General features: G+C 51.4%; 1 protein-coding gene across 2 annotated transcripts; it reads left to right on the top strand.

Annotated features, from left to right (window-relative positions):
• The first annotated feature begins 4,833 nt into the window (after positions 1 to 4,833).
• On the top strand, positions 4,834 to 15,039 carry MFNG (MFNG O-fucosylpeptide 3-beta-N-acetylglucosaminyltransferase). 2 transcript variants are annotated; one of them, XM_009957067.1, is made up of 8 exons: positions 4,834 to 5,172; positions 10,489 to 10,537; positions 11,073 to 11,175; positions 11,263 to 11,416; positions 11,880 to 11,965; positions 13,312 to 13,477; positions 14,028 to 14,113; positions 14,973 to 15,039. In XM_009957067.1, the coding sequence occupies exons 1-8, from the start codon at positions 4,834 to 4,836 to the stop codon at positions 15,037 to 15,039; spliced, it is 1,050 nt and encodes a 349-aa protein (XP_009955369.1). The 2 variants fall into 2 exon arrangements, with proteins under 2 accessions (XP_009955369.1, XP_086324961.1); XM_086468835.1 differs by having other exon boundaries at positions 14,970 to 15,039.
• Positions 15,040 to 17,915: the final 2,876 nt, after the last annotated feature.

Genomic DNA, 17,915 nt, shown 5'->3' with positions numbered 1-17,915 from the left:
TAAGAAAGCCAGGGAAAATCTCACTTGATGTGTCTGGCTCAGATCCCTAGGGCTTCACATCCCTCCGTGCCCTGGTTATCGTGAAGTGACCAGCCAGCTACCTCATCCTCCTGGGGGACAACAGTGAGACTGAGCCCAGCCACACTGCCAGGACAGTGGGGGCAGTGCCCCTCTAATGGAGGCTGTTCTTACACTGATACGGGGCTGAGTGTGGGTTCAGACTCTGGCAGAGGGAAGATGGAGGCTTTGGGTAGTAGCAGACATGCTTACCCACCCGAGCATAGTCGTGACTCCTAACCAATTGCCTTTATCAGCCCTGCTATGGGAAAGGGGTGCCAGGATACCTGTGCTATGGAGAAGTGTGGGTTGTGGCAGTAGATGGTCTTCCCTGGGGCATGCAAGAGGAAAATGGAGTCTGTGGCTCTGGCAGCCTCCATGGGGCGTGAGGCCAGGTAGAGGGGGCTGAGACCACTGATCCTGGGGTCATCAGGAAAAGATGGGCAACCAGCACCAGAGTCAAGTCCTCTCTGTGTCTTCCTCACCCCTGCGATTAAAGCACTGCTAGTGCCATGCACTTTTGAAGCTCTGAGCAAAGATTAACTTGCTGATCTTCCTGGGTCCCCTGTGAGGTGTTATTTCAGGCTCTAAACCAGTTGCCTCTGTCTTTTATGAGGACAAGAGTGAAGGGGGAGGAAAGAAAACAAAAAGATTTTAACCTGTAGTCACTAAGTAGAGCAAAGTCCCAGCTCTGCCCTGGAGCAATGCAGCTCTCCTCCCAGGGTAGGGGGAACTGGTGTAACACATGGCTACAGATGAAAGCTCCCAAATGACATCCACTCCAGGGGATGCAACCTGAGCATCCCCACACAGCCAGCCCCCTGGGAGGGTGCTTGCCCTGCAGGCAAACAAAGTAGGAGTCTTGTTGAGGTGATGAGAAGACAAGTCCCAAAGCAAGCTCCCATCCACCCTGGCATGGATTTGGATTTGAGTTTGTATCTCTGCAGGGAAAAAAGTAGCACTTGAGTACCCAAGGAAAACAGTCTGTGTGAGACACGCTGATTCAGGGCTTGACAACTCCTTCTGCCCCTGCTGGCACTAAGAACCATCCCCAGCCCTATGGCCTAGGCTGAGAATGGTTAAGAGCAAGCCCCCCATTTTGGGTAGTCAGGATGTGCTCCCAGCTTGGTGCTTGCTAGTACCCCCAAATAAACAGAGATCCCCCAGCACCTCCCTGGGCCATCAGCATTGTCAGCTGGAGGGAAAGAAAGGCAAAAGAAGGTTACTGGGAGGCAGGTTGGTGCTGCCCAGCTCTCCAAGCAGCGAGCGCCACTGCCTCACCTGTGCCCAGGCTTCTTCCAAGCCCTCTCTTTATCTGTCTTGTCTTCCCTGAGGCTTTCAAAATCCAGCTTCAACTTGTTCTGGATACGGGTGAGAAGCGGGGCAGAAGGCTCTAAGGCAAACATAAATGACCCCCCCTCTCCGCTGCCCTGCACACCCCAGCCCACCTTCTTTGTACCTCTGGCAGGGTGGCTGCCTGCTCAGAGGAATGAGTCACGGGTTAGGTAACGGGCAGAATGCAATTAGCAGCCCTGGGCACCAATTACCAGCTGTAACAGCCTTGTGCAAGACCCTGTAACGAGTCACCGAGAGCAAGATTTCACCCTCCAGGGAGGTGATCAGCAAGGCAATGTGTCTGACACTCTGGGAAGTCACCAGCCCTTTCCATGCTGCCTCCCTGCCCTGGCAGAGCTGCGGCATATGGGGTCTCTGCGCTCGCCCGATGATGGGTCAGCCAGCCCCACCCTGGGGCACAACTGGGCACTGAATGGCCCCCTCATCCCTGGCACCCCAGAAGAAGGAGGTGTCTCACAGTGCAAGAAGCAGGCTGTGCTCACCTCTAGCATCCAGTATGTTCTGTTTTGTACATGGTTGGGTCTGACCTGCTCAGCTCCCTGGCACCATGGTACAGGGTAGCTTTGAATCATATTTTTTATGTCTTTTGGGGACATCACTAAGGATCCTCTGCCTATGTCCCCCTTGCCCTTGCAGATGATCTCCTGGGCCAGGGCTGGGAGGTGCTGCAGGATGCCTGGGAGCTGTGGAAGCTGCCTTTACAGCTGCCTGGGGCTGCTGACATGTGGCTGAAACACTCAGAGAGGTTAATTTCTGGTTCAGGAGCAGTGGCTAGCCATGGGAGCAATCCCAGTATTTAGTGCAGTGGATCAGTCATACCAGCTTCGCATCCCTGCAGTAATGTAAGGCCTGAAGGTGAATGACTTCCCTCCCCCCCCCTCCCCCGCCCCAAATCAGTGTAAGAAAGCATCGCTATTCAAAGTGATCTAAAAATAAAACCTGCAGGGACCCTCCAAAGGGGTATGGGAGATGCTCTGGAGATGTTCTTGCTTCAGGGGAAGGCTAGGAGTCTCAGAGACTCGGAGAAATCATGGGAGGAGGGAGAAGAAGTGGATTCAGTGGTTTCTTCCTTACAAAAGAAAAAAAGTTGTAGCCAGGGACAGGGCTGGGGTGAAAGTGTGTATGAAGCCTGGGGAAACTGAGCATGCAGTTTTAGCCTTGCAGGGAGGCCTTCCCTGTGTGCCTGGAAAGAGTCTGTGTCTGAACACATGGTGGGAATGTAGAACAGAGGGACACTGATCCCTGTCCTAACCCCTCCTTTTCTAAGGTCCCATGATCTGACGTGTGCATGGGGGGGGCCCATGGTGCCATGTTTCCCCCACATTTCCCCTGGGTCCCCATCTTATTACTTTTTTTTTTTTTTTTTGGTATGCTGAGATTGGATGCCCACAGCTTGCAGGTCCCTGAGGAGGTGCTCTGATTTCGACAGCTTATGTAGAACACTACTATCCTGCTGTCCCCATACTTGCTGCACAGGGAAGCTGGGGTGGGGGTGTGGGTATCATCACCCTCCTGGGCTGGTTGCATCTCTGAACCCCCTGACTGCTCTGTAAAGTGGCCTAGAGGTAGTGTGAAGGGGACCTTCATGGTCATCCACCCCGTATCCAACTGAACCCGTGACAGCATGCAGCAATTTGTGGTGCTGACCCCAAAAATTCCTGTCTGCGGTGGTCTTTGTCTTGGGAAGGGCTCTCACGCCTTGGGAGGGGCTCTGGTATCCCTGTCCCTGGGGAAAGCCTTCTCTGTGTAGGACTTTCTCAGCTATGCTCAGCATGTTCTGTGTCATGGCCCCAGACTGCCCTCCTGGCCTCATTGGCAGCCAGAGGACTAGGGTGGATGTGGCACAGGGGAGATGTACAGCCGTGCCCAATGGTGGGGGGTGGGGTGGAAGGAGCTGGAGGTGCCATTTTATTGCTGTGCCTACGGGACTCTCTGGGGTTCTCCATAGAGGGGGAGAACACCCCTCTTCCTTGCCTGAGGAAGGGGAAAAGGAAGCATCACCTTGGACAGCACAAGAGCCACAAGGAACAAGTTGCTGAGCTCAGCCCTGCTGCAGGGGGCAAGGACCTGGCTGGGATATAAACTCAGCAGTGATGCTGAGACACGGACATTGGAAGGGAGGCAGCAGGCCATCCCTCACGCTCTCTTGTGCTGGTGTATATGTTCCTGTGAGTGTCACTGGGCAGCAGACTGTCCTTGGGCATCCCCAGTGGGGATGTGAGGTGAGGCAGGGGGGTGTGCATGGCTGAAGACAGAGGGAAAAGGACCTTGAAGAGTAGAGAGGGTCTGGGGAGATGGGGGTCAGAAGTGGGGGTCAGACCCTAGTTTGAGACTCTGGGGCATATATGGGGGGGGGGGGGGGGAGGGGCAGAAAGGGACACATAGTCCTGCTTTTGGGAGGCAGGGTAGGGTTAAGGGGCAGGGGGCAGCAATTCAGAGCAGTGCCCACAGGAAAAGTCTGAGGCTGGGGGAATTCCTGGGGAAACATCCTTCTTCCCAAGAATGATATAGGACCCCGCATCTTCACCTCCCCAGAAGACCACATCTGTGCCACCTTCCCTTCCTCCCACAAGAGCGCAGGGCTTAGCAGGGCTGCAGGGATCAGGCTGGACTGTCACAGAGGAGCGAGGAAAACAGTCAAGCAACAGGTTTGTCCTCCCAGATCCACTATTTGTCACCTCGCAGCTGTCCCAGACTGGCGATGCCTTGGTAGAGGCAAACCCACTAGCACATCCAGGGCTCCCCCCCTCTCCATCCTCCCTCCACCCTCCATCCTCTTCCTCCCCCGGGGCTGGCGCCCCGCCCCGTGCCCGGAGGCGGGACCGGGGCTGGCGGGGACTGAAATCGAGCTGCACGGAGGGAGCAGGTGGAGAGACACGGCCCCGCCGCACGCATGGTACTTGTCCCGGTAGCCCTGCACCCGCTGCTCACCTCCACCCCGCAGCTCCTGCCTTGGATGCGTGGGCTGGTGTCTTCTGGAGAACTGATGCCTCCTTCTGTCCAGGCTCCCCACCGATGGCTCTGATCTCCTTTGCCTTCCCCTCGACCCCCAGCCTGGGACGCCCGGCCTCTCCCCCAGGAGTGGGGATGGTCGCTTTCTTCCTGGCAGGCTGTGCCAGCCACCTGCCAGTTGCCTTGGAGTATTTTCCCATGACATGTCCCTGCCTTGCTGGGTCATCGAGCCCTCTTAGTCTGTGACAATTCCCCCTGCTTCACTGATATCCTCCAAGGCTGCTGTCTCTTTGGCTTTCTGGTTTTCACTCACCCTATTCCTTGGCCACATCCTATTCAGACCTCGCTCTCAGCTGGTCCTGCCCCTTCGGAGGCTTTGAGAAGAGCGGACATCTTCACGTGGAGGTACAGGCAGAGTTCGTCCTTGTTCAATAGGATACTGGCTGCAGCAGGAACAATTTGGGAGCCATGGGCCGTCGGCTCATCCATGGTCTCTCTGGAGCTGCAGTCTTCCTTGTCAGCATGGCTCTCCTCTCTGTGCGGCACCGTGGGGCTCAGAAAACAGCTCGGTACCCAGAGCTCAGGGAGGGAATGTTGGAGAAGCCAGAGCAACAGAGCAAAGCGAGCCCAGAGGGAGGTGGTGGCAGGAGGCGAAAGGACCTGCAAGTGCATCCTCTGGAGGGATACAGGACTGAGGGGAGCCTGACGCTTGGGGACATTTTCATAGCAGTGAAGACAACCAAGAGATTTCACCAAAGCAGGATGGAGCTGCTCCTAGACACATGGATATCCCAGGCCAGAGAGCAGGTGAGCATGTAGATTTGGACTAGAGAGAGTGTGTTTGGTAACGGCACAGGGGTGGGGTGTCGGTGAGGGGCATAAAGGCCAAAGGAAGAGGAGGCTGGTCACTGCAATCTCATCCAGTACCTGCCTCATTTTCCCTAACTCTCACTTCTGTTCATGTTGAAAGAGGGATGCTACCCAGCAAAATGTTTCACCGGTAGTTGATTCATGGCAAAGGCTGGCAGAGAAGATGAAGAGCTTGTGTGGGCTCTTCCCACGAAGGCTGGGAGGATGAGTGCTGTTAGCAGGCATCACCTGCCCCTAACCTAAGCCTGACTCTTTCAGCCTGAGGTGGAAGTGATTTACTTTCAGTTTTTGAACCAGTAACACCAGGGGCTGCCTAGGCCACACAGACTGCCTAGGCCACAGCAGACTGAGAGCACAGACTGGGTCTGTGTGAAATGGTGTTTTTTCTACCTCCTAGTGCCATGAGTTTGCGAGGTTTTGAGCTGAGTGCCTCCCCCTGGCCCTCCATCAGGACCCCTGCATTGTGCCTGGGCACCCTTTGCACTGGGACGGTGTGGTGCAGTGGACAGGAGGGCAAGGCAGGAGGACCTGGAGTGCAGGAGGGGTACAGGCAGATGAGATCACTGTGGCAGCCCTGTTCACTCACCAGCACATGAGCGGAATCCATGCCTTGCTTTCTTGGGCATATGCCCTCACATGCATGATCTTGAAGTGGTGTGGGTGCATATTTGATTTTTTTTTTTTTTTAACTGGCAGTCTGATATTTCTACCCTTTGCTAAAGCAGAGTTTGGAGAGTTTCCTTCCTGTTAGAGGAACTGATGTGGGGCACCATGTTGGTGGTGCTTGCAGATTGGCTTACTGGTAGGCAGAAGTACTCCCCAGAGCCTGGGTACTTCTCTCCCTCCCTTGCAGAGCTGCGCCTCAAGAAAGAAGAAATCTTAAGGCTGCCCCCAAAGAGTGTGTTTTTTTTTACCTCTGCCTGTGTGTGATGGGTGCCTAGAAGACAAATTCAGGCCTCAGTGAGGAAGGGGTATGGGGGCGGAGGTATTGGGTAGGAGAGCGCTTGAAGCAGTGCAGGGTTTTCTGGGTAAGGGTGGTTTTCCACTTCATGGTGCTGCAACTGTCTGGTCTGCTGCGGTTGACACAGGAAACCATGTCCTATTTTGAGCATGCTTCCTCTCCTCTCTGCTAGTCCCTCTCAGCATCTGAAATGCCCCGCTTCCTCCTCCAGATGCACTTCTCCTCTCCACCCGACCTCTCTTTGGAGAAACCAAACCCAACCTCATGGCTGCACTGGCATTCAGATACAGTGACTGGGGCTTTTGGAGTGGGTTTTTAAAGAGCAGCTCACCTTTCCTTCCTTGTGTGTTTGACAAACAGGCACCTGGCTGTTCTGCTGATGACAGGAATTAGATACTAGCTCCCCAGGTTCATCTGACCCTCTCTGTTTGGCAGGCAAATGATGTCCAAACCTGGGAAGAGGTGTTGAATTTTTCCATGCTGCTGCCAGCCTCTAGGAAAGCTTCGCAAACTGAGCAGAAGAATAGGAAGGAAGGGTAGAGTGGGAGCGTCAGTCATTTTTAAACAGTGTTTTTTCATTGTTATCAATTTTTTGTTGCAAGCTCAGTGTTTTCCTCCCCCTGCCTCAATTTTCCATGTTTTTCTTCTGCTTCTTTTACTAAATGGCCCTGAGGGTGGGGGAGTGGGGGTGGGGAGGGAGGTGTAGAGAAGTAAATGAAAGCCAAAAGCCTTTTTCTTTGGGTTTTTTGGGGTTTTTTTGGTTTTTTTTAAATATACTGCTGCTTGAGGGTGTTTTTGGAGGTAGGGGAAAGGGTTAGTTTTTAAAAATTGAGAGTATAGAAACCTTGTTTAGCAAAAATAAGAGAGTTCTTCATTTGCAAAGGATATTTAATAGTTGTGGGTCCAGTGATAGAGCACCAGACCTCCTATTATTGAATCTTTATGGAGAGGCATAGGCTTCAAGAGCCCGTTCCGGAGAGATACAGGTCTCAGAAGCCCTGATGTGCAGAGCCTGCCTCCTCCTAGGGCTGACCCACCATCTTGCTGTCTCACTCACTCATGGCTGGAGACTGTTTCAGGGGGTCCTTCTCTGCAGGTGGTCAGCGGGGAATATTTAGCAGCTGGCCGCGCTGCTAATGCCAAGCCTGGTTTCAGAGCTGATTACCTGCATGGTGTCCTCCCAGAGGAAGCAACCCAGAACTCACAGGTCAGGCTTAGGTGACTGTAACAGGAGGCAGGAACAGCTGTGGTTTTTATGGCTAGGACAGACTGTACAGGAGCCAAATTAAAAGTCCTCTATGTTGGACTGTTGTGGTAGACTTATTGAGAAAGACATGTTTTCCCTGAAGCTGCACTGTATAAACAGAAGAGAAGACATACAGCTGGTGGGAGAGAGGGAAGGAGGAGTGTGAGGTGGGCACTCTTCGCTGGATCATGCTTTGCCTCTTGAGAACTGATCCATGACAAACTTTCCACTGGAGCTTGATGTGGAAGTCATTTCAGCAAAAGGACTTTTCCTCAGAAAAGATTTTGTCTAAACAGAAGTGTCCATTTTGATGATTGTTTAGGCTGGACAGCAACTTAGAGTGGCTTGCATTCTTGGCTCCTGTTGTTTTGATGGAGATAAATCTAGGTTTCTGGTCTGAAATGGCATTTTGTTTGGTAACATAAACTAATTCTAGCACCTCCCCTCCTTTCAGAAACCCAGACATCCAACCAATTGAAATTAAACCTTTGAATGACCCATCCTGAACTGTTTTTCTCATCTTCAGGGTTGTGAACACACTGTAGACTTTGAGCAGGACACAACAATAACCCTGCTGAGGTGTTTGCATTTTGGAGTGGGTTTCTTCCCAGAGAAGGGATACCCTGGGAGCCTCGGAGATGAACGTGGCCCTGGATTGTCAGATTCCGCATCTTTATTCCCTTTTTCTTGCTAGGCTACTCTCCCAGTGTGGGGTGAAGAGGTCTCAAAGTCTAATGTTTATCCATTGCATGTGCTCTTATGTTCATGGAGAGCTGCCAGGCAAAGCAGTTTGACACCAGTGGCTTCATAACACTGCTTGCATTGCTGTCCTGGAGACACCCTTTCCCACCCAGCTATCTTCTCCACTCCAGAATGGAGGGATGCTTTCTGCGCTGCATCCCTCCTCAGGCCTGGATCAGCTGCCCAGCAGTAGCATTGACAGCCATCCTGGCTCAGTCTCGGTGCGCCCATGGCAGGCACCACGATGGGAGATCCTGCATGGCCCCATGGGTGGTCTGGTGGAAGGCGGTAGATATGATGGGGAGGCTGCTTCTGTCTACCCCGTTTGCCTGCAGGGACACAAGTGACACCAGGTGTTCCTCCGCTTGCATGCCCCCAGCAGGGAGAGTAGGTCTAGCGTGGCCAGAGAGACCTTCTGAACCTCTTCCAGACTCCATTAGTATGGACAACAGTGGCTGATGTCTTCTTGAGAAGGACCTGTGTAACTGGGACAAATGGTCTCCATTCAGGTTTTTAGCTAGGGCCCTTCTCTCGCTCTCCCATCCCAGGCATCGTGTGTGGCTTTGCTGAAGGACACATGGTGGCAGTCACTCAGATGCCAGCAGCAGCTGCTGTTCCAGGTTGCCCACTCTCAGGGACATGAGCAATGGAGAGACAAGGATGCAGGCAGCTGCCTGTGCTACTGTGATCTCCTTCAGTACAGAGCCAGGGCACACACTCCAGCATCTCTGGAGTACTGTAGGCAGGTGTGCCATAGAGATCAGAGTTTGGGAGAGCCAGAGAAATCAGATATGCCTAGTCCCCGCACTCATAGCCCCCTTTTCCCAGTTATTTTGGACACTCTGGTGTTCCCCATGGTGACAATGTTCCTTTATCCTTGGGTTCCCACAAAAACATGTTGAGTGACTGCAAAAGAAAACATTTCCCACCTTGCATCAAGAGAAAAGTGGGAACCTCGGAATATTTTCACAAGTAGAAAACATGGGAAAACACGCAGATTCCTATTTTAAGTCAATCAGATATGCTATTTATTAGGCACATGGTTTCTAGTCAGTTTTATATCTGTAAGCAAGTCATTTCCAGCAAGAATGTTTCTGGGGTTTTTTGAAAATGTCAGAAAGTTTCAGTGGTTTCAGAATTCTTTTTCTTAATGTGAAATATTTGTCATAGTGGAAATTTCTGGCTTTGACACACTGGAGAGGGAAATCTCGTGCCACTGGCAATCCCTGCCTTGCCTGAAGGTTGTGATATGGTTCCCTGACCCAGAGCGACTCCTTTACCTGAGACTTAGCTAATTGCTTCTTGTCCCGTGACCACCTTGAAAGTGGTTTAAACTAAGAGACTTTACAAGCGGGGTTGGGTAGGAATGTGTGCATGGCCCGCTGCTGCAGCTCAGCTGTTGGAGGGTAATTTGCCAAGTCACTGTAGCATGTACATTTGAGATCATGAAACCATCCTGCTGTCTCTGCTTGAGCCAGGTGGTCTCTGAGGGTCCTTCATTGCCTTCTTTTCATGTGCAGAACATTTCTCTTGCCACATCCTCCTGATGGGGGCGTATCTCCCAAATGCTGGGTGGGTGTGGGGAGATGTAGAGACTCTCGTCTTGTTCTGACAAGAGCCTTTGGGAGCAATGACGGCTCCTGGAGCTGTTGTTTGCCTGCCTTGTCCCCTTTGTCCCTGCCCAGGTGCTGCGTTTAACCAGCCTGTGGGCAGCTGGTGGAAAGGCTGTTTACGGCTTGCGTCTCCTTTTTGATTTCATGAAAGCTCATTTTCTGCCTGAGGAAAGCTTTTCTCCACCAGCTCCGATCCCTGCCTGGCCCTGAAGAGGGGGAGATGTGCCACATAATGGCAGCGAGGGGGATTAGAGAGGCCTGGGGGTGGAGGAAGAGGAGGAGGAGGTGGGAAGCAGCAGGGGGCTGTGCACAGTTAACACACAAACAGATGTTCTCCCTTTAACTGGGGCATTGTTCAGCCATGGTGCTTTCATTTTTCTACCACTGACACCTAAGCCAGGGCTCCCTCACCCACTCACTCCATGTCATGGGTCCCCTTCTCACTGCTCCCAAGAGGGTGAGGGGGGTGGGTGGGAAATGAAGCCACACAAGTACTGATGATTGTGCCATGCAGAAAGGGGGAGTGCGGCCATCTCTCTGCTCAACTGCTGCTGTGGAGTTGGGGCATGGCAGCAGAGGATGGAGTGGGGTGACGATGGTGAGGGTGTCCAGCTGTGGGGAGAAAGGGGTGCACGGCCAGGAGCGTCACAAATTCCAGCCCTGAGATTAACCACTTTTCCTTGTTTTGACAGACCTATGTCTTCACCGATGAAGAAGACGATGCCCTGAAAAGGAGAATGGGTAACTAACTGTCCTGTAACACCACCACCTCCCCCAGTCCTTCAGCCTCTGAATTGCCACGGCCTTGGGAGGGTGTCCAGCATGAAGGCTGACTCTCCTACACCAGCACTGCCTCTTAAAGCGCACCCTTTGCCATGTCCCGTGGGAGGACCGCAAGCTGCAGCGGTGATGATTTGGTTTAGTTGGCTTACCTCAGGGCATGCAGCCAACTGGAGGCAGGCTGCTTTCTGCCTTAAAGCATCCATGGGTGGAAGTAGGCCTTAAAAGAGCCCTTCAGCCCCTGCACCCTGTCTGGCAGTGGGCAGGGTGGAAGTGGAGTTGGCAGGTGTCCTAATCTTGGCCAAGATGCTTGGCTTTCTCCAGGTTTCAGGCTCCTGGTAGAGGAAAGGATGGCACCCACATCACTGTGGGACAGGCTCAGAGGCCTGTTCATGGGGCCACAAGAAGGTTGGCTGCGAACAAATCCCTTCCTTCCCACCCAGAGGTCCTCCCTGTGACCATGCAAAGTAGGCCACAGCTTTCTTTGTCCTGGCAGGTGATCATGCGATCTTCACCAACTGCTCTGCCGAGCACAGCCACCTGGCCCTCTCCTGCAAGATGGCCGCTGAGTTCGATGCCTTCCTGTCCAGTGGCCGGAGGTGAGGCAGGACTGCCACTGGGGGGGACCCCTGAGAGCAAGAGGCACCCTCCTTACCTCTTGTGTCTTTGCTCCCATCTCCCACCAGCTGGTTTTGCCATTTGGATGATGACAACTACCTAAACCCTCGGGCCCTCCTGAAACTTTTGTCCTCCTACTCTGCGACATGGGATGTCTACCTGGGGAAACCCAGCCTGAACCGACCCATCCGAGCCTCTGAAATGCTGCCAAACAACCAGACGGTACAGCCCGTGGTGGTGGTGTGGGAGCCAACAGGTTGTTTTTAGTGCTCTGGCTCATTGGCTGTAAAAGTACCCCAAGGAGAGACAGGCCCCAAGAGCAACAGCCAACAGCTGAAAAACACTGTCTAAACATGGTTGTAGGTGTTGACTCAATCCGATCTACCTAGAGGAAGAGTCCCACATTGCTGCAGTGCCTTTGGGTACCTGTCTGCCAGGAGATAAGCCTGCCTTGGGCAGCCCACCTGTGGCTGCCAGCAGGAACTTGGACACTCCAAATATGAGGAGGTCAAAATCCATGCTGTACTGCTGGCAAGTCCTTCTTCTGGGCAGCAGTCAAGGGTTTGGGGTGACAATAGGGCTGTGTTTACCCTGGCATCAAAGCTGGGTTTTCAGCATTCCCCTCTCAGGGAGTACGGTATTATCTGAGCCTCTGTCATTGATTTTCTCTGCTGTTTCTCTCCAGAAATCTGTGCACTTCTGGTTTGCCACAGGAGGGGCTGGGTTCTGCATCAGCCGCAAGCTGGCAAGCAAGATGGTGCCATGGGCCAGGTGAGCTGCGCAGCTGGTGAGTAAGGGAGTCTTTAGGGACGAGGAACATGGCTGCACATTAATTCCTGGCAGTGTCAGATCTGGATTTGTGTATGTGATGTTTGCAAGGATGTTTACAAGGGTGCAGAGTGGCATATGCTACACATCTGCCAGCACATGGGACTGGAGGAAGGATGTAGTAGGTGGGTCTGCCACTGGGCACGTTTATCGAGCGTGATTGTAGGATGACATACTCCCCTCTCCCCAACTCCTTTCAGCTCTTGGTTATTCCCCGACACTTCTTCCCATCCCTTTCAGCTTGCTTTGACTCTTTTCCTAAGTGCTTTCCCTGTCTGCCTATCTCCTCTCCCTTTAATATGCTTCTTTCCAGCCTCCTGTACCTACCTCCTGAGCTAATTTTCCATTCCCCCACCCCAAACTCTCTTCAGCTTCTTACAGTGCCTACTGTCATTTCCTCAGCTTGGTGCATGGAGAAGAGAGAAAGGTCCCGGGGTCTTGTGTTAGCCCAGCCTCCAACAAGATGATGTTTTCCATGATGCCCTAAGTTATATCTCAGGCTATATGCACATACACTGATAAGCAATGGCTATGCCAGCCTTAACCAGATCTGTGCATACCCAGAAAGACAGATCTGATCCACACCAGGTGGCTGGTTTAGCTGGAGCCCATGATATGTATTTTATGGTAGACCCAGACAGGAGGATGATCTGTGATTTAGGGTAAAATGAAAGTGGCATGGATAGATAATGCCTAGCCTGGCACAAAGTCTGCCACTGCTGAAAATGCTTAAAACACATTTGAACTAGCTGATGTGTTACAGTAGGCAGTGCTTCATCCTGTGTGACTGCCTCCAGTTACAGGAGCCTTAAAATTGCATTTAGCCTTTCAGCAATGGATGGCCAAGTGTGTGGTATTAAATTACAGTGGAGCCATGGATAGCTTATTCAAGCTGCACAAGACTCTCCTGTTTCTTCTTCCTCCTGGTCCTGGTCATGTGGTCCCACTCTTTCTCTTGGGCTGACTTGTATGACCCCTCAGACTCAGCGCAGCTCACCAAACAGGTGGAAAAGGGACTCGGCAAAGTCTGCCAGCTCTCTGCATCAGCTCACCGAGGAGCTGGATGCATATCAGGGACAACACCTGACAACTGGTGGGACAGCATGGTTGGGAGTGATCAAAGAGCAAACACATTCCCAAATGTTTGCAGGTGGCACTCGGGGATATCTTTCCTAGTTCCAAGATTTACTCTGGTTTTCAGTTAGGTCCTTCATTTATCTCCCCCCTAAGTGGATGCCTCTATACCTTCCTACCCTTTTCCTAACCCATGCAGCCCTACTGTCTTCCAGTGGCAGGAAATTCCTGAGCACGTCAGAGCTCATCCGCCTGCCAGATGACTGCACCGTGGGTTACATTATTGAGTGCAAAGTCGGTGGACAGCTGCTGCCCAACACACTCTTCCACTCCCACCTGGAGAACCTGCAGCTTATCCCCCCATCTCGTCTCATGCAGCAGGTGAGGAGGGGAAATGGAGCAAGAGGGAGGTATGTGAGGAAGGAGAAGCGGAGGGGACCTTACAGGCACATTGCTCCATTGGTGGCACCGATGTGGATTGAATAAATCATCTGCTCTTTTGAGGAGGCTTTCCTGACAACTGCTTCTTTGAAATAAAGAGCGGATGTTGCCTGCAGCACAGATGCCATTCACAGTGCCCCTGGCATCAGCGGTGGGGAGCACATGTATGGGGAGTGATGGGAGGATCAAGGGCATACCTGGGGGAATGTGGCACAAGGACAAGCAGAAAAGAGGATTGTCCGGGGAAGGAGCTTTGACATGGCACCATGTCTGCCTTGTGTGGGGAGAAAACAGGGTGTGTAGGGGTCTTGGAGAGGCAAAGGACTAGCATGGTGGACCATCATGGGAAGGAAGACGGGAGAGACATGGAAGGCAGAGATAAAGCCAGCAGAGAAGGAACCAGAATGGGAGCTTCTTTGCCCAAAACAAGTTCCTTGCTCCTGAATTCACTTCATCGTCCCTGCTCCTTTCTCACCGCCCCTCCTTGCAGGTCACCCTCAGCTATGGTGTCTTTGAGAACAAGCTCAATGTTATTGAACTCAGCGGCCCCTTCTCACCCCAAGAGGATCCCTCAAGGTACAGGACGTGAGTGCTCTGGGTGTTGCTGTGGTGTGAGCCCACAGACAATAGGCTGGGAGGGGGAGGCAGCCAAATGGAGTGCAGGAGGTCTAGAATGAGGGACAGAAATCTTGCAGTCACATGGATTATTGAGTGGAGGCCACACCAGCACTAAGCTGCTTGTGGATGCTTACAAACTTTGCAAACCTTTTTGGGTGAGCGGGAAGAATAGGAGTATCAAAACATTTTATTTGGACAATTCCTGAGCCAAAAGTATTGCCATTTATTTCACATTTTGAGCCTGAACAAGCTAACCTTTTACCTCTGGGATAAGAACAGAAATATTCTTTTAAACCCAAGAAAGGAAATTCTGCTTGCTTTTTCATTTTTTGTTTTGTGGAGAAAACTGAAGGGAAAAAAGAAAAAGGTTCACTTCAGGCTGACTGCAAACAAAAGTGTTCTTTGATTTACCTTCTCTGCTTTGAGTGAACAAACCTAAAGTTGTTATTTGCAGAGCATGGGTAGGAAGCTCCTGGCTGGAGATAGAAGGGGTGGGAAGCAGCTAGGCGATGAAAAGAGCATCAACAGAACCATGTAACAGGGGCTGGTGCAGTGCCCATCTTCCTGCCTGTGATCAGGGTGAGCCACGGGCTTGGGCTACATGGGCCAGAGCTGGATTCAGATGTTGGAGAGAGGCTTGGCTGCTTAGCTTTGCTGAGAAAAAACATCTTGAGGTGAACAACTAGTCCTGGAGCTCTGTAGTGCAGGGTGGGTGCCTGATGTGGGATGGGACATGAGGGAGAGGTCTTCCATTCTCCATCTGTGCACTGATGTAAAAACTGTCACCTGGCATTCTTTTGCTCTCTCTCCCCAGCAGGTTTCGATCACTCCACTGCCATCTCTATCCTGACACCTCCTGGTGCCTGCAGGCTGTTGGCTGGTGATACCTGAGCTTCAGCTACAGTGGGTCCTGGTGACATCCATTCACCTTGTGTGTGTAAGGGGTGAGACACTGAAGAAGCTTAGTGCTTCTGATTTCCCCTTTTCTATGGTGGTCTTGCGGCTGTACGATGGCTTTTTTGGTCCTCGCTGAACACTGGTGACACAGGACAAGAGGCAAGATCTGTCCCAAAGATGGACAACATGGTCTGGACACATGGATGGGCTTCCCATCCGTGCTGGGATAAGTGTAGTATGCCTTCCTGAGCAGATCAAGGACTGGGTAATGACTGCTGGGCATCTGGGTAGAGATGAGGACCTGCTGCTGCTCCTTGCTGTGGATTCATCTTGCTGCACTAGAAAGGGCCTGGGTATGGGTAATCAGTGCCCAGCTGAGGATGGCTGACAGCATGTCATGGCTCCAGTCTCTGTGAGCAGGCCCTCTTCCTCCATATCTGCCTGTGCTTTCCCCACTGCCTGCTCTTCCCAGCCACAGACCCTTGGCTGAGACTCTGCTTAGTCAAGGTCTATAGAAATGGGAAATGTGACTATTTCTGTGCTGAATGAGTGCTGGAAAAGCATAGTCCTTGCTTGGCAGAGGGGAGATGGGCAGCAAGTACAAAGAATCAGGAATTGCGCCCTCAGCCAGGACAAAGGAGAGAGGGTGGGGTGGGGGAGCCAGGAGGAGACAGATAGAGCTGGGGATGATTCCTGCACTGAACATTGAAGGCTTGATCTTGTATCGCCCTGCATTATTCCTCTCTTTTTTACCTTCTTGATATGGGGTCAAGATAATCTCTTGCTCTAATTACCAACCTGTCATCTGAGATTAGACTCCAGCTCCTACCTGTGAGAGAGGAGACACAAAGGATTAGAACTGGCTGAAAGAGAGGAGAAAGGAAGAGATGGAGAAGGAGTGCTCAGGAGCGGATTAGAGGTTACAGGTTTATAATCTTCTCCTGTGCCCTGATCAAAAAAAAGTCATGAAGGAATCGAAACAGCAAGGCAAAGAGCTTTTTACGTCTGTTTCTTTCCTCCAGATTCTAAGAGCAGCTTTCTGCCTTCCTGCTGTCCCTGCTGAGCGCAACAGGGGGAAGGAGCAGGCCCAAATAGGTTACGAGCTTTCTGGCATGTTTGTGGAGAGTCCTTTTCTCAGTGCAGAGCCTGGCATGAAACTGGGCAATTCTGCTTGCTGGGGAATGAACTTTGGCACCCTTTTGTCTTTGTACACACAGTTAAATGGCTGGGGGAGAGTGTTTCAGGCAAAGCTGGAAAGCAAAGATGCTGTTTTAAATGGCAGGTGGTGCCACAAACAGGTATTTCACTTTAAAGGGCATTTCAAAACACACTGCTGGGACCTGTGAAAGATTCTTGTAATCTCCAGATCAAAGGACAAATGCCCTTTCTCCAAAGAGCTGCTCAGCTTTGATGCTGCTGATGTGACTAAGCCTGCGGCTGGTGGGCTGGAAGAGCCAAGGGTGACTATCATTGTGCCTCTGCTGTTTGGAAAACTGGCCACCCTGTTGCCTCCTCCCACTGCCCCGAAGCAGCAGCATCTCCAGCACAGCACACACAAGGTTTAAAGGAAAGGCATCAGGAAGACCTTTCACCTCTGAAAAAGGTGATCTAGAAATGAACCAGCACTTTAATTTCTGGAGAAGCAGAAAGCAGGAGCCTGTAGAGCTGTTTTGCAGCCTGGTCATTCTTACTGGCAGTTAACCAGCTTGTGAAGCAGCAGAGAGCCCTGCTTTCTTCTCTTGCACAACATGCCTTTGAACTGGAAATTCATCCTGAGCAGGGACAACGGGTAGCTGATGCCAATGACTATTCCTTGAGTTGTGCAAAGCAGTTGGCTCACAGAGCTATGCGAACCTAGGAACCATGTGGCTCAAAACAGAGACACCCAACTATTGGAAGACAGTTGCAGCATGAAGAAGTCCTGCCCCACAGGGCAAATGGTTTGGTTTGAACTCAACCAGAAGATGAAAAATGCTTCTGCAAGAAGAAATGAGAGTCTTCAAGAGAAATCTATACTACCCGGATATCTTATTTTTTTCCCCATTCAAACTTTTAGCTGTTGTTAAATGAGACTTTGAGTTTAAAAGCCAGTTCTGTCTGTAGATGTCCTGGTGACAGTCAAAGCAAAATGCAATTCATGTGCTGGGAGAAGGAGAACAACTGGTACAGCAGCTTCCCTTCTCTGAGGAAAAGCAAAGCAGAGAAACTGGAAGCTTGCTTTGGATCTTGGCCTCAGCTGGTATGAATTGACCTGGTGCCTTTTGCATGGCTGCAGATCAGATATTAAATGGGTTGAGTCCTTGAGCGGCTGTGTGGGGACTGATTTTAAGACTGGGCTTCATTGCTGGAGCTGTTAAGTGCTACTTCTGTGGAAAATGTCTTGTCTCATAAGGAAACCGAGAACAGACGAGAAGATGTCTGGGGCAGGGCATCTCTTGGGCTGTAGAGAAACGAATGACAGAAAAGTCCTGTTATGCCTGTGACGACAATGCGCTGGAAAGAAAATAGCTTCTTGGAGTCGACAAAAGAAACCAGGTTTTCTCTAAGAACAGAGAGACAGCTTAAGGGGACATTCACCACATGAAATCTGATCAACGTTAAAACCTGAGTTAAAATTAGTTTCAGGAATGGTTCCTGCCCCTGGGGCTTGCTGTCAGATGTTGTGGTTTTACAGTCTCATTTTCCTAGTTTATTAAAATGTTTAGCTGCTTGGGAAAATGAGAAACAATCCCACATGAAACTTTTCAGGGGACTGTCTTTTTTTATTCTCCTTCATGATTTTCTGATGTAACAGTTAAAAGTTTTTGGAAAGGTTCCACTGGGTCTATGATTTTTTTTCTTTCTCTTTTTTTATATCTTTCTC

This window comes from Leptosomus discolor, chromosome 1, assembly GCF_034619465.1.
Source record: "Leptosomus discolor isolate bLepDis1 chromosome 1, bLepDis1.hap2, whole genome shotgun sequence".
Taxonomy (NCBI): Eukaryota; Metazoa; Chordata; class Aves; order Leptosomiformes; family Leptosomidae; genus Leptosomus; species Leptosomus discolor.
The sequence above is the reverse complement of the archived record's forward strand: the minus strand, read 5'-3'. Positions and strand labels throughout refer to the sequence as shown.

Excerpts from the sequence above, each read along its gene's own strand:
- MFNG (XM_086468835.1), top strand. The coding sequence starts at position 4,834 with ATGGGCCGTCGGCTCATCCATGGTCTCTCTGGAGCTGCAGTCTTCCTT. Across the intron at positions 10,538-11,072 it reads TGCCCTGAAAAGGAGAATGG|GTGATCATGCGATCTTCACC; the intron begins GTAACTAACTGT and ends TTGTCCTGGCAG. Across the intron at positions 11,417-11,879 it reads TGCTGCCAAACAACCAGACG|AAATCTGTGCACTTCTGGTT; the intron begins GTACAGCCCGTG and ends GTTTCTCTCCAG.